The following is an 18,302-nucleotide window of genomic DNA, read 5'->3' on the forward strand; positions in this document are numbered from 1 at the left end:
TCTGTGCTCTCTCCTGTCTGATAGTACTCCAATGTGCTCTCTCTCCTGTCTCATAGTACTCCTCTGTGCTCTCTCCAGTCTGATAGTACTCCTCTGTGCTCTCCCCTGTCTGATAGCACTCCTCTGTGCTCTCTTCTGTTTGATAGTACTCCTCTGTGCTCTCTCATGTCTGATAGGACTCCTCTGTGCTCTCTACTGTCTAATACTACTCCTCGGTGCTCTCTTCTGTCTGATAGTACGCCTCTGTGCTCTCTCCTGTCTGATAGCACTCCTCTGGGCTCTCTCCTGTCCGATAGTACTCCTCTGTGCTCTCCTGTCTGGTAGTACTCCTCTGTGCTCTCCTGTCTGAAAGGACTCCTCTGTGCTCTCTCCTGTCTGGTAGTACTCATCTGTGCTCTCTCCTGTCTGATAGGACTCCTCTGTGCTCTCTCCTGTCTTATACCACTCCTCTGTGCTCTCTCCTGTCTGATAGTACTCCACTGTGCTCTCTCCTGTCTGATAGCACTCCTTTGTGCTCTCTCCTGTCTGATAGGACTCCTCTGTGCTCTCTCCTGACTGATAGGATTCCTCTGTGCTCTCTCTTGTCTGATAGTACTCCTCTGTGCTCTCTCCAGTCTGATAGGACTCCTCTGTGCTCTCTCCAGTCTGATAGTGCTCCTCTGTGCTCTCTCCTGTCTGATAGTACTCCTCTGTGCTCTCTCCTGTCTGCTAGTACTCTTCTGTGCTCTCTCCTGTCTGATAGTACTCCACTGTGCTCTCTCTCCTGTCTCATAGTACTCCTCTGTGCTCTCTCCAGTCTGATAGTACTCCTCTGTGCTCTCCCCTGTCTGATAGCACTCCTCTGTGCTCTCTTCTGCTTGATAGTACTCCTCTGTGCTCTCTCCTGTCTGATAGTACTCCTCTGTGCTCTCTCCGGTCTGATAGTACTCCTCTGTGCTCTCTTTTGTCTGATAGTACTCCTCTGTGCTCTCTACTGTCTGATAGTACTCCTCTGTGCTCTCTCCTCTGTGCTCTCTCCTCTGTGCTCTCTTCTGTTCGATAGTACTCCTCTGTGCTCTCTCCTGTCTGATAGGACTCCTCTGTGCTTTCTACTGTCTAATACTACTCCTCTGTGCTCTCTTCTGTCTGATAGTACGCCTCTGTGCTCTCTCCTGTCTGATAGCACTCCTCTGGGCTCTCTCCTGTCCGATAGTACTCCTCTGTGTTCTCCTGTCTGGTAGTACTCCTCTGTGCTCTCCTGTCTGAAAGGACTCCTATGTGCTCTCTCCTGTCTGATAGTACTCATCTGTGCTCTCTGCTGTCTGATAGGACTCCTCTGTGCTCTCTCCTGTCTTATACCACTCCTCTGTGCTCTCTCCTGTCTGATAGTACTCCACTGTGCTCTCTCCTGTCTGATAGCACTCCTTTGTGCTCTCTCCTGTCTGATAGGATTCCTCTGTGCTGTCTCCTGACTGATAGGATTCCTCTGTGCTCTCTCTTGTCTGATAGTACTCCTCTGTGCTCTCTCCAGTCTGATAGTACTCCTCTGTGCTCTCTCCAGTCTGATAGTGCTCCTCTGTGCTCTCTCCTGTCTGATAGTACTCCTCTGTGCTCTCTCCTGTCTGCTAGTACTCTTCTGTGCTCTCTACTGTCTGATAATACTCCTCTTTGCTCTCTCCTGTCTGATAGTACTCCTCTGTGCTCTTTCCTGTTTGATAGCACTCCTCTGTGCTCTCTACTGTCTGATAGTACTCCTCTGTGCTCTCTCCTCTGTGCTCTCTCCTCTGTGCTCCTCTGTGCTCTTTCCTGTCTGCTAGTACTCTTCTGTGCTGTCTCCTGTCTGATAGTACACCTCTTTGCTCTCTACTGTCTGATAGTACTCATCTTTGCTCTCTCCTGTCTGATAGTACTCCTCTGTGCTCTTTCCTGTTTGATAGCACTCCTCTGTGCTCTCTACTGTCTGATAGTGCTCCTCTGTGCTCTCTCCTGTCTGATAGTACTCCTCTGGGCTCTCTCCTGTCTGCTAGTACTCTTCTGTGCTCTCTCCTGTCTGATAGTACTCCTCTGTGCTCTTTCCTGTTTGATAGCACTCCTCTGTGCTCTCTACTGTCTGATAGTACTCCTCTGTGCTCTCTCCTATCTGATAGTACTCCTCTGTGCTCTCTCCTGTCTGATAGTACTCCTATGTGCTCTCTACTGTCTGTTAGTACTCCTTTGTTCTCTCTCCTGTCTGATAGGACTCCTCTGTGCTTTCTCCTGTCTGATAGGACTCCTCTGTGCTCTCTTCTTTATGATAGTACTCTCTATGCTCTCTCCTGTCCCATCAGACAGGAGAGAGCACATAGGAGTGCTAATCCAACCTCACTTACTGCACTTTGTCTATTCCCGTGCTTTAGCTTGGACAAAGCCATGATTTAATAAGCCATGATTTCTATACAAAAGGCAATAACATTTTCTTATGACGTATATTAGAAATGTTTATGTTTTGCCAAGATGTACAACATATGAAAAGTTTTTGTATCTGACAGTGCCCATTTAAACTCTTAGGGGGAGATTTATCAAAACCTGTGGAGAGGCAAAGTTGACCAGTTGCCCAATAGCAACCAATCAGATTGCTTCTTTCATTTTTCACAGGCCTTGTTAACAATGAAAGAAGCAATCTGATTGGTTGCTATGGGCAACGTTGCCTCTCCACAGGTTTTGATAAATCTCCCCCTTAATGACTGTCCATTATTATTTATTTGCAGTCTACAAAGTCTACAGCGACATCTATTGCCCACTTGCCCTCATTCTCACTACAGTAGAATGTGGGGGGGGGGGGGTGTCGCTGTTCCCTTTTGGCTCTTGCGCTATAAACTGGAGCTGTTTCTAACAGCTCCAGTTCTTTGAGCAGCCTCTTGAGCACTGGCAGGATTCAAGGAATCTGGGACTGCAGCATGATCCATGATAACTTTTTTTTTTTGTTGGGTCACCAGCTTTTCTCCAGTGACCCAATTGGAGGCTGAGACTAAAATTAAAAAAAGTAAGAGAAATTTAAATAAAGAAAAAAATATATATATAGTGCAGCACTCCTCCAAATAGTGTAGAAAAAAAAGGTGAATTTATTTGCTCACATAGCAGCAACATTTCTGTCCTACCATAGTACCATTTTCAAGCATTGTTTATATATATATATATATATATGTATATATATATATATATATATATATATATATATATATACTGCTCTAAAAAATAAAGGGAACACTTAAACAACACAGTGTAACTCCAAGTCAATCACACTTCTGTGAAATCACACTGTCCACTCAGGAAGCAACACTGATTGACAATCAATTTCACATGCTGTTGTGCAAATAGAACATACAACAGGTGGAAATTATAGGCAATTAGCAAGACACCCCCAATAAAGGAGTGGTTCTGCAGGTGGTGACCGCAGACGACTTCTCAGTTCCTATGCTTCCTGGCTGATGTTTTGGTCACTTTTCAATGCTGGGCAGTGTTTTCACTCTAGTGGTAGCATGAGACAGAGTCTACAACCCACACAAGGGGCTCATGTAGTGCAGCTCATTCAGGATGGTATATCAATGCGAGCTGTGGCAAGAAGGTTTGCTGTGTCTGTCAGTGTAGTGTCCAGAGCTTGGAGGCGCTACCAGGAGACAGGCCAGTACACCAGGAGATGTGGAGGAGGCCGTAGGAGGGCAACAACTCAGCAGCAGGACCGCTACCTACGCCTTTGTGCCAGAGCCCTGCAAAATTACCTCCAGCAGGCCACAAATGTGCATGTGTCCACTCAAACCGTCAGACACAGACTCCGTGAAAGTGGTATGAGGGCCCGACATTCACAGGTGGGGGTTGTGCTTACAGCCCAACACCGTGCAGGACGTTTGGCATGTGCCAAAGAACACCAAGATAGGCAAATTTGCCACTGGCGTCCTGTGCTCTTCGCAGATGAAAGCAGGTTCACACTGAGCACATGTAACAGACGTGACAGAGTCTAGAGACGTCGTGGTGAATGTTCTGCTGCCTGTAACAGTTGGCAGATGCTTTAGTCCAAGTCTGGGAGGACATCCCTCAGGAGACCATCCGCCACCTCATCAGGAACTAGCCCAGGCAATGTAGGGAGGTCATACGGGCACGTGGAGGCCACACACACTACTGAGCCTCATTTTGACTTGTTTTACAGACATTACCTCAAAGTTAAATCAGCCTTTAGTGTGGTTTTTTACCTTGATTTTGAGTGCGACTCCATATCCAGACCTCCATGGGTTGATAAATTTGATTTCCATTGACAATTTTTGTGTGATTTTGTTGTCAGCACATTCAACTATGTAAAGACAAAAGCATTTCATACTATTAGTTCATTCATTCAGATTTGGAATGTGTTATCTCAGTGTTCCCTTTATATTTTTGTGCAGTATATATATATATATATATATATATATATATATATATATTATTTTTTTTTTTATTCTAGAATAAAACCTAATTTACTTTGCATACATTGTATAATATAAAATAACCTCATATATTGGTTATTCAAATGCCGATAATAACCTGGTCATTTAACAGGATAAGTAATGATAAATGTCTACAGTAGAAAAAGAAATAAAAAAAAAAAAAAAAAAAAAAAACTATGCCAGAAAACCCAGTAATACAAGTGCATATGTTGATATGCACCCAATAAACGGTGCTGAAAACAGTACAATTTTTGTTACGTAAAAAAAAAAGCTCCATACAGAAAGGCAAAAATGAATATAAACTTTTAGGTTTTTAGGGGTTAATATTCATATTGCTGAAACAAACAAATCATTCTAATCATTAGATGTAGTGTTGGATATATGTTAAGTAACTTTCTTTACAATGTTGACAAAATAACCAAAGAATGGTTATTGTTGAATCTTTAATTGTGCCAAATCAACCAAATTACAGTACTAATATTCAGATACATGATACTTGGAGGGAGAAATGTGGCTATTATTGTCTTATCATCATTGGCTTATACCGCTGCTTTCCATTCATTGGGTTTGTTTAGGATACATGACTGTGTGTCATAAGCTTTACTAACTGTTTATACTGTAGATTAGTTGTCTCAGTGCTTGTCTCAGTAATATTTCATTCCTTTTCAAATCTGGTCTGATGGTCTAAGATAATTTCTTTCTCTTCTTTATATGGTATATGCATTGTAGATGATGCATTTCTAAGCATTCTACTTTATAAAATATGACAAGGTGGTTAGGTTAAGAAGATCTTGTGTCATGCATGAGTTTGTTGTGATCTTAGTCCTCTTCTCTTTCCAGGTTAAGGGCGAACTAAACCACCAATCAGGGGCCACATGTGAATCGGTGTTCAGCGAAATGGAATCTCATGCTGTTGAAGCTTTAGATCTCCCTGGCTGTTTCCGAATGCGCAGTCACAGCTACCTCCGTGCCATCCAAGCTGGCTGCTCCCAAGATGATGACTGCATCTCTGTCTTTTCCATGTCTGGCCCATCAGGACCAACCCTTGCCAGCAGCATTCTCAAGCCCAACACTTGTAAGTGGCTAAGACACATACTATGTAGCATATTATGTCTATAATCCTGCAGTAAAATGTTGTTATTTGTTTCCATTGCTAGTTGTGTTAATGTCGAATTTTCATCCATGTCTCACTCTACTAATATTGCAGCTAGGCCTTTTAACCATTTGTAATAACTTATTAAACCCAATATTTCAAGGTCTACTAGATCGAAAATAAAACTTCCTTATAATCATAACCATCTGTGTAACCATCAGAAGAAACATTCCACAGTCTGTAAATTCCAGTTGTTTATCTGTATTTCTATTACCATTTGTTATCTAGATATTTAAACACATAGCTGCTAAGGTAGGATATAAATATTACATTATAGCTATAAAATATAATGGTCCTGTTAGGCAAGCTTCACAGTCAGTGGGTCACAGACATTGCTAGTTCAAGTCACTTGGTCTATGAAATAATAACGCTCAGCTTTCACATCTGTCATTGCAGATAAATGTTGCAGCGGCTAATAGAAGGAGACCTTTCTTTAAGGTCATATGCTAGCTTTCATGTGTGTGAAGTTATAGCTTGTGCAAAAGTAATGTGTTTCTTGTCACCATGAAAGTGAGTGGAATAATTGTATCTGCCAGTTAGCCAGAGATGTGTGTTCTACTTTTCATGCTTTTTTCTTAACAGCCTTATAAAATGTCTTCTTCATTCTCATTGCTGGTTCCTTACCCCCCATTTTGCCACTGTTTTAGGGTTCTATAATATTGATTAATGCAGTAAAATGTGCTTATATATATTTTCATAACGTCCCTTGGATAATATTATCTATAGAATATATATGAATATATATCCTCCAGGATCTTTCGCTTCTTGATGAATTGTTCTGTCACCTCAAATGTAGAAATGTTATTGTTTACACAGCCCAACAATTGTTTTAGTTGCCAATGATGTGTGAATGGAGTTATGACTAGAGATGAGGGAATTTTGCCGATATTTCAGAATTTTTTTTAGTTCTGTCTGAATTTATTTGCGCAAATCTGTATTAAAAATAGCTATTTCTAGCCTACAGGGAGCCTCAATAGGGGTGTAGAACACTTTGCCTTGCTGTAACACGCAAATGGAGTGTGCTGGTGTAGTGAAATAATACTGTTATTCCGTATGACATGCAGTTTAGGGGAGTTGCTTTTAGAATCACTGTCGCAGAGCGGCACAATGACAGAGCCTGGAGGTGGCATAAGTATGAGGAGACCAAATAGTTGCTGAATGACACAGCGTGGAGGTCGCGGCAGCATGAGGAGACCATATAGTGGCTGAATGACACAGCCTGGTGGTGGCAACAGCCTAACGAGACCATAGGGCCTCTCAAATGAAAAGATTAAATATATTTTGTTACATTTTAATTGAAGATTTCAAATAGATGAACCTAAAAAGTTTAATTTAATGTGCCAGCAGTGTGAGGAGACAACATGGCGGTACAGTGACACAGCCTGTAGGTGGCGGAAGCATGAGGAGACCATATGATGGCTAAATGACACAGCCTGGAGTTGGCAGCAGCAAGAGTAGAACATATAGTGGATGGATGACACAGCCTGGAGTTGGCGGCAGCATGAGGAGACCTTATAGTGACTGAATGACACAGCCTGGAGTTGGAAGCAGCATGAGGAGACCATATAGTGGCTGAATTACACAGCCTGGAGTTTACAGCAGCATGAGGAGACCATATAGTGGCTGAATGACACAGTGTGGAGGTGGCAGCAGCATGAGGAGAACATATAGTGGCTGAATGACACAATGTGGAGGTGGCAGAAGCATGAGGAGACCATATAGTGGCTGAATGACCCAGTCTGGAGGTGGCAACAGCCTGACGAGACCATAGGGCCTCACAATTGAAAAGATGAAAGATATTTTCTAACATTTAAACTGAAGATTTCAAATAGATGAACATAAAAAGTTAAATTTAATGTGCCAGTAGCATGAGGAGACCACATGATGGTACAGTTACACAGCCTGGAGGTGGCGGAATCATGAGGAGACCATATAGTGGCTCAATGCACAGCCTATAGTTGGCGGCAGCGTGAGGAGACCATATAGTGGCTGAATGACACAGCCTGGAGTTGGCGGCAGCAAGAGCAGACCATATAGTGGCTGAATGACACAGCCTGGAGGTGGCAGAAGCATGAGGAGACCATATAGTAGCAGAATTAGATAGCCTGGAGTTGGCAACAGCATGAGGAGAACATATGGTGGTAGAATGAGAGAGCCTGGTGCTGGTATCAGCATGAGGAGAACATATGGTGGCAGTCTGAGACAGCCTGGAGTTGGCATCAGCAGCATCAGGAGTCCTGAAAGTGACCCGGTGACATAGTGGGATGGTGGGTGGAAATACCAGTACATGGTGACGAAGGTGGGAGTAAAAAGGAAAACTTTGCATCAGATATGTGGCATCAGGCGGGTGGCAGGATCAGAATAGTAGCTGAGGCAGGTAGGCAGAAGAAAACAGTCTCTTTTGTAAAAGTGTTAATGTGCACAAGTAAGTATTTAGTATTTTGAAATCAAACAAAAGGAAAGGTGTGCAATCAAACAAAAGGAAAGGTTTGCAAAAAACATGTGCCACCTACACCACCAAGTATTAATGTGATGCAAAGACCTCTAAAAGTTGGAAGGGAACAACGTATTGTCCATTGTAACCGTTGGGGTAAAAACTTCCCCTGTAAGGCCCTACTACCGGTTACAATGGACCATATGTTGTTCCCTTTGACATTTTTGGGTCCATATATTTTATCCTAAGAAAAGTTTTAGCTAATGCATATACTCATTACTTACTTGTGCTCTGATGCGAAGAAATGTCTTTAACTGGGGAGCAGCACCTTAAATGTGTTTTACACTATCCATATTTGTGAAGTGTTGGTGTGGCACCATGGTCAATCTACTCTGATGCATCAGGCATTGGTGGGTGGAAATCCTGGCTGATCCATGCCTGATTCATCTTCACAACCACTTAAGGACCAGGCCCATTTTGGTCTTAAGGACCAAACCAATTTTATTTTTGCATTTTCGTTTTTTCCTCCTCACCTTCTAAAAATCATAACTCTCTTATATTTCCATCTACAGACCCATATGAGGACTTGTTTTTGCGTCACCAATTGTACTTTTTAATGACATCACTTATTTTACCATAAAATGTACGGCGCAACCAAACAAATATTATTTATGTGGGAAAATTGAAAAGAAAACCGCAATTTAGCAAATGTTGGAAGGTTTTGTTTTCACGCTGTACACTTTTTGTTTTCACGCTGTACACTTTCCCAAGAATTTTTTTTTCTTTTTTCTTGGGGTCAATACTATTAAAATGATACCCATGTTATAAGCTTTTATATAATTGTACTGCTTAAAAAAAAATCTCAAACCATTTTAACAAAATTAGTATGTTTGAAATTGCCCTATTTTGACCACCTATAACTTTCTCATTTTTTTATTTGACATTTTTTTTTTTTTTTTTACACTTTTTATGTCCCCATAGGGGACTATTCATAGCAATCATTGCTAATACTTTTCATTGCTATGTATAGGACATAGCACTGATCAGTATTATCGGTGATCTTCTGCTCTGGTCTGCTCGATCTCAGACCAGAGCAGAAGACCCCTGGAGATGGCTGGAGCCAGGCGAGGGGACCTCCGGCTAACATGCTGGAAGATCGAATCCCCGCAGCAGCGCTGCGGGCGATCCGATCATCCATTCAAAGTACCGCACTGCCGCAGATGCCGTGATCTGTATTGATCACAGCATCTAAGGGGTTAATGGCGGACATCCCGGACATCACGGATGTCCCCCATTACTGGCGGGTCCCTGGCTACTGATAGCAGCCGGGACCTGCCGCGCATGACGTGAGCACCGCTCCGGTGCTCGCGATCATGGCGGCGCGTAAATGTACGTCATGGTGACGTGGTACTTAACGCACCATGACGTACATTTACGTACACCATGATGTACATTTAAGCAAGCCATTTTTCTTCCCGTTCTTCCCCTCTCCGGCAGGGCACCGACTTAGGAATCCGGCAGGGCACTCATTCGCTGCGCTGCATGGGGGCGCTGGGGCACAGGTCACTATACTGGCCTCACGCAGCTTCCACGTTCTTCCCCTCTCTGGCAGGGCACTCACTTATTGGGCTGTATGGCGGAGGGGGATGCTGGGGGATGCACACACGCACAGCAAAATGCACACGGTGCACACAAACTTCCCTCCCCCCCTGCGGCGCCGGGGCAGGAAATTTCCTAAAATGGACAGAGATGTCAGCAGAGAGCACTGTGGTCAGATAGAAAGGAAATTCAAAAAGAAAAGAACTTCCTCTGTAGCATACAGAAGCTGATAAGTACTGGAAGTATTTTTTTTTATAGAAGTAATTTACAAATCTGTTAAACTTTCAGGCACCAGTTGATTTAAAAAAAAAAAAAATGTTTTCCAGGGGAGTACCCCTTTAAGACAAAAGGGCTGAAACCCTTAACGACCACGGACATAAATGTACGTCCTGGTTTGGCGGTTCTTCGTGCACCAGGACGTACATTTAGGACCTGTGTATGACCGCGAGCATAGGAGCAGTGCTCGCGTCATACACGGCAGGTTCCGGCTGTACAGATCACGGTATCTGCGGCAATGCGCATGTTAAAATGGACCGCAGCGATCTGGTCTTCTGTAATGGTGGACTCCCCTCACCTGCCTCCATCTGTCTCCCGGCGTCTTCTGCTCTGGTCTGAGATCGAGCAGACCAGAGCAGAAGATAGCCGATAACACTGATCAGTGCTATGCCCTATGCATAGCACTGAACAGTATTAGCAATCAAATGATTGCTATAGATAGTCCCCTGTGGGGTCATAAAAGTGTAAGGCTAAGTCTCCACTTGGTTTTTTGCATTGCGTTTTTAGGGATTAAAAAAACGCCTGAAAAATCGCCAGTACAAGTGACGTCATCATGCGTTTTTTCTTGCGTTTTTTTCATTTGTGTGGAAATTGCACCAAAATTTCTTGGGTACCAAAAAAAAAAAAAAAAGGGATGCAGCAGTGATGGAAAATGTTTTATTAAACGCAATGTATATATTTTATAACCCAATTTTTATAATTTTTTAATAAAGTGTTTTTTTTTTAATACATTTTTAATTTTTTTTATGTAGTACTACTACTCCCAGCATGGAACAGACTGTTCCATGCTTGGAGTGATAGTACCTGTACTATAGACATATCGCCCTGGGTGTCAGTCCTGACACCTGATGTGATCGTCCATAATATAGCAGAGAAGCGAGCGGGTCTATACATCGCTCACCTCTCTGCACTATACTCCGGCCACTGATGTCAACAGAAATTCATATTTCCCACCCAGAGCTGTGATTGGCCGGATGGTTGCAGCCAATCACAGCTCTGAGGGAAATATGAATGAATGAGTGGCCGGCCCGGAGTATAGTGCAGAGCAGGGATGCGAGCGATGTATACAGCCGCTCCATCTCTGCTATAGACAGGACGATCACAGAGGGTGTCAGTAGTGACATCCACTGTGATGTGTCCTTAACCCCTTAACGACGCAGGACGTATATTTACGTCCTGCGCCGGCTCCCGCGATATGAAGCGGGATCGCGCCGCGATCCCGCATCATATCGCGTCGGTCCCGGCGCTAATCAACGGCCAGGACCCGCGGCTAAAACCACACATCGCCGATCGCGGCGATGTGCGGTATTAACCCTTTAGAAGCGGCGGTCAAAGCTGACCGCCGCTTCTAAAGTGAAACTGAAAGTATCCCGGCTGCTCAGTCGGGCTGTTCGGGACCGCCGCGGTGAAATCGCGGCGTCCCAAACAGCTGATCGGACACCGGGAGGGCTCTTACCTGCCTCCTCGGTGTCCGATCGACGAATGACTGCTCCGTGCCTGAGATCCAGGCAGGAGCAGTCAAGCGCCGATAATGCTGATCACAGGCGTGTTAATACACGCCTGTGATCAGGATGAGAGATCAGTGTGTGCAGTCTTATAGGTCCCTATGGGACCTATAACACTGCAAAAAAAATGTAAAAAAAAAGTGTTAATAAAGGTCATTTAACCCCTTCCCTAATAAAAGTTTGAATCACCCCCCTTTTCCCATAAAAAAATAACAGTGTAAAAAAAAAAAATAAATAAACATATGTGGTATCGCCGCGTGCGTAAATGTCCGAACTATAAAAATATATTATTAATTAAGCCGTACGGTCAATGGCGTATGCGCAAAAAATTCCAAAGTCCAAAAAAATCGTATTTTGGTCACTTTTTATAACATTAAAAAATGAATAAAAAGTGATCGAAAAGTCAGATCAAAACGAAAATCATACCGATAAAAACTTCAGATCACGGCGCAAAAAATGAGTCCTCATACCGCCCCGTACGTGGAAAAATAAAAAAGTTATAGGGGTCAGAAGATGACATTTTTAAACGTATTAATTTTCCTGCATGTAGTTATGATTTTTTCCAGAAGTGCGACAAAATCAAACCTATATAAGTAGGGTACCATTTTAACCGTATGGACCTACATAATAATAATAAGGTGTCATTTTTACCGAAATATGCACTGCGTAGAAACGGAAGCCCCCAAAAGTTACAAAATGGCGTTTTTTTTTCGATTTTGTCGCACAATGATTTTTTTTTCCGTTTCGCCGTGCATTTTTGGGTAAAATGACTAATGTCACTGCAAAGTAGAATTGGCGACGCAAAAAATAAGCCATAATATGGATTTTTAGGTGGAAAATTGAAAGGGTTATGATTTTTAAAAGGTAAGGAGGAAAAAACGAAAGTGCAAAAACGGAAAAACCCTGAGTCCTTAAGGGGTTAAGGAGGCACTACTACTCCCAACATGGAGTACACTCTGCTCCATGCTGGGAGCTGTAGTACCTGTATTAATAGACAGATCGCAGCAAGTGTAACTTCTGACACTCTCTGCGATCTGTCTATTAATGCAGGTACTACAGCTCCCAGCATGAGGCAGAGTGTGCTCCATGTTGGGAATAGTATTATATTATGGAAAGATCACTGCGGGTATCACTTCTGACAGCCGCTGTGATCCTCCGGTATAATGTATAGATGCAGCTGCCGCTCTCCTATGGTCCCCTGTACGGCCGTATATATACACATGTTCCTATTTCTCACTGAGAGCTGTAATTGGCTGGAGCCATCTGGCCAATCACAGCTCTGTGGGAAATATGAATAAGTGTAAATATACGTCAGTGCAGGGGACCATAGAAGAACGGCCGCCGCATCTATATATTATACAGAAAGATCGCAGCGGGCGATCTGTCTATTAGTACAGGTACTACTAGTCCCATCATGGAACAGTGTGTTCCATGCTGGGAGTAGTAGTACTAGCTAGAGTAGTAGTTTTCTCACTCTCATAGACTTCTATTGGAGCAAAACGCCACAATTTTGACAAAAAACGCCGGTTTGAGGGAACTACAGCGTTTTTTTCAAAACGCCAAAGAGCGGAAAAAAACGCAGAAAAAGGGAAAAAACGCCAAAAGGATAAAAAAAAAGCCAAAGTGAAAAAACGCCAAGTGGAATTCGAAATTTGCAATTTCTCATTGATTTACAGCTAACATCTGGCCGCAGCGTTTTTTCACAAAAAAAACGCCATGCGGCAGAATTGGCATTTTTCTTTGTGTTTTGCAAAAAAAAAAAAACAAGTGGAGACTTAGCCTAAAAAAAAAAAAGTTGAAAAATGTAAAAATAAAAAGTTATTTTTTCACATTTTGCCCCCAAAAAGCGTAATTTAAAAAAAATTACATATTTGGTATTGCCGCCTGCATAAATGTCCGAACTATCAAAATATAATGTTAATGATCCCATACGGTGAACGGCGTAAACATGAAAAATAAAAATAATCCAAAAATGTTGCTTTTTTGTCACATTTTATTCCCCCCAAAAATTATAAAAAATTATCTAAAAGTTTTATATATGCAAATTTGGTATCAATAAAAAGTTAAGATGACAGCGCAAAAAAAGAGCCCTCATACCGCCCTAAATACGAAAAAATTAAGTTATAGTTAGTCAAAATATGGTGATTTTAGATTACTGATGCCAGGATCCGGACTGGTATGCAGGGAGGACACAGGTGGTGGATCCTCTGTGTCAGTGAGGTGAAGGCGTGGGCCGTACCAGGGGAACGGAATCTTAAGAGGTTACTGGTTTTCACCAGATCCCACCGCAAAGCGGGATGGACTTGCTGCGGCAGGTAACCCCCAGGTCGTTCCACCCGATAGCGACTCAACCTCACTGACTGCTGAGTCAGGCGCGGTACACAAGGATTAGGCAAAGGCAAGGTCAGACGTAGCAGAAGGTCGGGACAAGCGGCAACGGTTCGTAGTCAAGGGCAACGGCAAGGGTCTCGATACACAGGCAATGGACACACGGGAATGCTTTCACTGGCACAAGGCAACAAGATCCGGCAGGGATAGGAAGGGGAAGTGGACTTTTATAATGTAGGGAGTGCTTGGAACTAATTGGGCAAGGCACCAATCAATGGTGCACTGGCCCTTTAACCTCTTAAGGACCCAGCCATTTTACACCTTAGGACCCGGACATTTTTTGAACATCTGACCACTGTCATTTTAAACATTAATAACTCTGGAATGCTTTTAGTTATCATTCTGATTCCGAGATTGTTTTCTCTTGACATATTCTACTTTAACATAGTGGTCAAAAAAAATTGTAACTTGCATCCTTTCTTGGTGAAAAATTTGCAAATTTTATGAAAAATTTGTAAATTTTGCATTTTTCTAACTTTGAAGCTCTCTGTTTGTAAGGAAAATGGATATTCAAAATATTGTAATTTTTTTTTCACATATACAATATGTCTACTTTATGTTTGCATCATAAAATTGACAAGTTTTTACTTTTGGAAGACACCAGAGGGCTTCAAAGTTCAGCAGCAATTTTCCAATTTTTCACAAAATTTCCAAACTCCCTATTTTTCAGGGACCAGTTCAGGTTTGAAGTGGATTTGAAGGGTCTTCATCTTAGAAATACCCCACAAATGACCCCATTATAAAAACTGCACCCCCCAAAGTATACAACATGATATTGAGTCAGCCTTTTAACCCTTTAGGTGTTTCACAGGAATAGCAGGAAAGTGAAGGAGAAAATTCACAATCTTCATTTTTTACACTCGCATGTTCTTGTAGACCCAATTTTTGAATTTTTACGAGGGGTAAAAGGAGAAAATGTATACTTATATTTGTAGCCCAATGTGTCTCGAGTAAGCACATACCTCATATGTCTATGTAAAGTGTTCGGTGGGCGCAGTAGAGGGCTCAGAACCGAAGGAGTGACAAGGGGATTTTGGAGAGTACGTTTTTCTGAAATGGTTTTTGGGGGCATGTTGCATTTAGGAAGCCCCTATGGTGCCAGAACAGCAAAAAAAAAAACACATACCATTTTGGAAACAAGACCCCTTGAGGAACGTAACAAGGAATTAAGTGAGCCTTAATACCCCACAGGGGTTTCACGACTTTTGCATATGTAAAAAAATAAAATAAAATTTCACTAAAATGTGTGATTCCCCTCAAATTTCACATTTTTGCAAGGGTTAATAGCAAAAAATACCCCCCAAAATTTGAAACCCCATCTCTTCTGAGTATGGAGGTACCCCATAAGTTGACCTGAAGTGCACTACGAGCGAACTACAATGCTCAGAAGAGACGGAGTCATATTTGGCTTCTTGAGAGCAAATTTTGCTCGGGGGGCATGTCGCATTTAGGAAGCCCCTATGGTGCCAGGACAGCAAAATAACCCCCACATGGCATACCATTTTGGAAACTAGACCCCTTGAGGAACGTAACAAGGGGTACAGTGAGCATTTACCCCCACTGGTGTCTGTCAGATCTTTGGAACAGTGGTCTGTACAACATTTTTAATTTGCACAGCCCACTGTTTCAAAGATCTGTCAGACACCAATGGGGTGTAAATTCTCACTGCACCCCTCATTACATTCCGTGAGGGGTGTAGTTTCCGAAATGGGGTCACATGTGGGGTTTAGTTTTTTTTGCGTTTGTCAAAACCGCTGTAACAATCAGCCACCCCTGTGCAAATCACCTCAAATGTACATGGCGCACTCTCCCTTCTGGGCCTTGTTGTGCGCCCCCAGAGCAATTTGCGCCCACTTATGGGGTATCTCCGTAGTCGGGAGAAATTGCATTACAAATTTTGGGGGGCGTTTTTCCCTTTTACCTCTTGTCAAAATGAAAAGTATAGGGCAACACCAGCATGTTAGTGTAAAAAATTTATTTTTTTACACTAAGATGCTGGTGTAGACCCCAACTTCACATTTTCATAAGGGGTGAAAGGAGAAAAAGCCCCCCAAAATTTGTAAGGCAATTTCTCCCAAGTACGGAGATACCCCATATGTGACCCTAAACTGTTGCCTTGAAATACGACACGGCTCCAAAGTGAGAGCGCCATGCGCATTTGAGGCCTAAATTAGGGATTTGCATAGGGGTGGACATAGGGGTATTCTACGCCAGTGATTCCCAAACAGGGTGCCTCCAGCTGTTGCAAAACTCCCAGCATGCTTGGACAGTCAACGGCTGTCCAGCAATACTGGGAGTTGTTGTTTTGCAACAGCTGGAGGCTCCATTTTGGAAACAGTGGCGTGCCAGACGTTTTTCATTTTTATTGGGGAGGGGAGGGGGGCTGTGTAGGGGTATGTGTATATGTAGTGTTTTTTACTTTTTATTTTATTTTGTGTTAGTGTAGTGTAGTGTTTTTAGGGTACAGTCACATGGTTTGAGCTGCTGCGCAAAATTTGCTGCATCGCAAACTTGCAGCCTGATACTCACTGTAAGCCCCTGCCCATGTGAGTGTACCCTGTACATTCACAGGGGGGGTGGGGGGGACCTCCAGCTGTTGCAAAACTACAACTCCCAGCATGCACAGTCTATCAGTGCATGCTGGTAGTTATAGTTTTGCAACAGCTGGAGGCACACGGGTTGGGAAACACTGAGTTAGGAAACAGACAATGTTTCCCAACCAGTGTGCCTCCAGTTGTTGCAAAACCACAACTCTCAGCATTCTCAAGCATGCTGAGAGTAGTAGTTCGGCAACATCTTTAGAGCCAGATGTTGCCGAACTACAACTCCCAGCATGCTTGGAGTTGTAGTTTTGCAACATCTGGAGGACTACAGTTTGCAGACCACTAATACAGTGGTTCCCAATCTGTGCCCTTCCAGATGTTGCAAAACTACAACTCCCAGTATGCCAAAACTGTCCAGGCATGCTGGGAGTTGTAGTTCTGCAACATCTGAAGGGCCAGATGTTACAGAACTACAACTCCCAGCATGCCTGGACAGTAAGGGCATGCTGAGGATGTGTAATTTTGCAACATCTGGAAGGGCACAGTGGTCTCCAAACTGTGGACCTCCAGATGTTGCAAAACTACAAATCCCAGCATGCCCAGACGCCAAGGGCTGTCTGGGCATGCTGGGAGTTGTAGTTTACAGGGTCCCATTACAGCAATGCATGTCGCTTTACAGCGACGTGCATTGCTGTAAAGGGCCCGACCCCGGCTGAAGATCAACTCACCTGTCGCCGCCGCCGCCATCTTCATCGCAGGGATCCGGGTCTTCAGGGACAAGGTAAGTACCGGGGCCGGTCCCCAGCACTCCCCCGTCCCCCGCCGCGTCCTCCGGTCTTCCTCCCGTCCTCTCCGGACTTTCAGGGGCCGGGCAGGACGGGAGGAAGTAACCGACCCCCCCCCCCCTGCGATTGGTCGGTTAACTAACCGACAGATCGCAGGGGATCGGAAGAGGTGGCCGGCTTGCCACCTCGCTCCGATACTTCAGCATGGTCCTGGCTGTCTGTGACAGCCGGGATCATGCGAAATTACCGGGCGGTCGGGTCCCAGAGACCCGATCAGCCCGGTATCGCCGCAGATCGCAAGGGCGATTTCCCTACATGGCCCCCCTCGGCGTTTGCCCTGGATGCCTGCTGAAGGATTTCAGCAGGCATCCAGTTCCGATCTCTGCCCGGCGCGCGGCAGAGACCGCGCCCAGGGTGTGAGGGCGTATCCATACGCCCTGGGTCCTTAAGAGGTTAAATCTGAGAGACCCGGCGCGCGCGCGCCCTAGAGAGCGGGGCCGTGCGCGCAAGGACTGAGCAGGAGGACGGGGCAGGTGAGAAACATGGGGCGCGATTGTGGTTTTCATTTAAAGGGGTATTCCAGGCAAAAAAAAATTTTTACATATCAACTGGCTCCGGGAATTTAAACAGATTTGTAAATTACTTCTATTAAAAAATCTTAATCCTTCCAATAGTTATTAGCTTCTGAAGCTGAGTTGCTGTTTTCTGTCTAACTGCTTTCTGATGACTCACGTCACGGGAGCTGTCCAGCTCCTATGGGGATATTTTCCCATCATGCACAGCTCCCGGGACGTGACATCATCATTGAGCAGTTAGACAGAAAACTTCAGAAGCTAATAACTATTGGAAGGATTAAGATTTTTTATAGGAAGTAATTTACAAATCTGTTTAACTTTCCGGAGCCAGTTGATATATAAAAAAAAAGTTTTTGCCTGGAATACCCCTTTAAATTTCCTCCCTTAAAAAATAATTTTTTGGGTTTGCCGTACATTTTATGGTAAAATGAGAGGTTTCATTACAAAGTACAATTGGTCATGCAAAAAACAAGCCCTTATATGGGTCTATAGATGGAAATATAAAGGAGTTATGGATTTTAGAAGGCGAGGAGGAGAAAACGAAAATGCTAAAATTAAATTGGTCTGTCTTTAACCCCTTAACGTCCACGGACATAAATTTACGTCCT

The 18,302-nt window shown here is 43.6% G+C and overlaps 1 protein-coding gene across 14 annotated transcripts in view; it reads left to right on the plus strand.

Moving 5' to 3' along the window:
• The window catches only part of DLGAP3 (DLG associated protein 3), a 538,301-nt gene that overhangs the window by 392,888 nt on the left and 127,111 nt on the right, over positions 1–18,302 (plus strand). For all 14 annotated transcript variants that reach the window (XR_008888792.1, XM_056557211.1, XM_056557221.1 and 11 more), the window contains one exon: positions 5,277–5,511. Coding sequence is in view for 13 of the 14 variants with exons in the window: in XM_056557211.1 (XP_056413186.1) it covers positions 5,277–5,511 (235 nt within the window). In the remaining variant the exon portion in view is untranslated. The remainder of the gene's footprint in view (positions 1–5,276; positions 5,512–18,302) is intronic.

The sequence above is a fragment of the Hyla sarda genome, chromosome 2 (genome assembly GCF_029499605.1).
Source record: "Hyla sarda isolate aHylSar1 chromosome 2, aHylSar1.hap1, whole genome shotgun sequence".
NCBI classification, from domain to species: Eukaryota; Metazoa; Chordata; class Amphibia; order Anura; family Hylidae; genus Hyla; species Hyla sarda.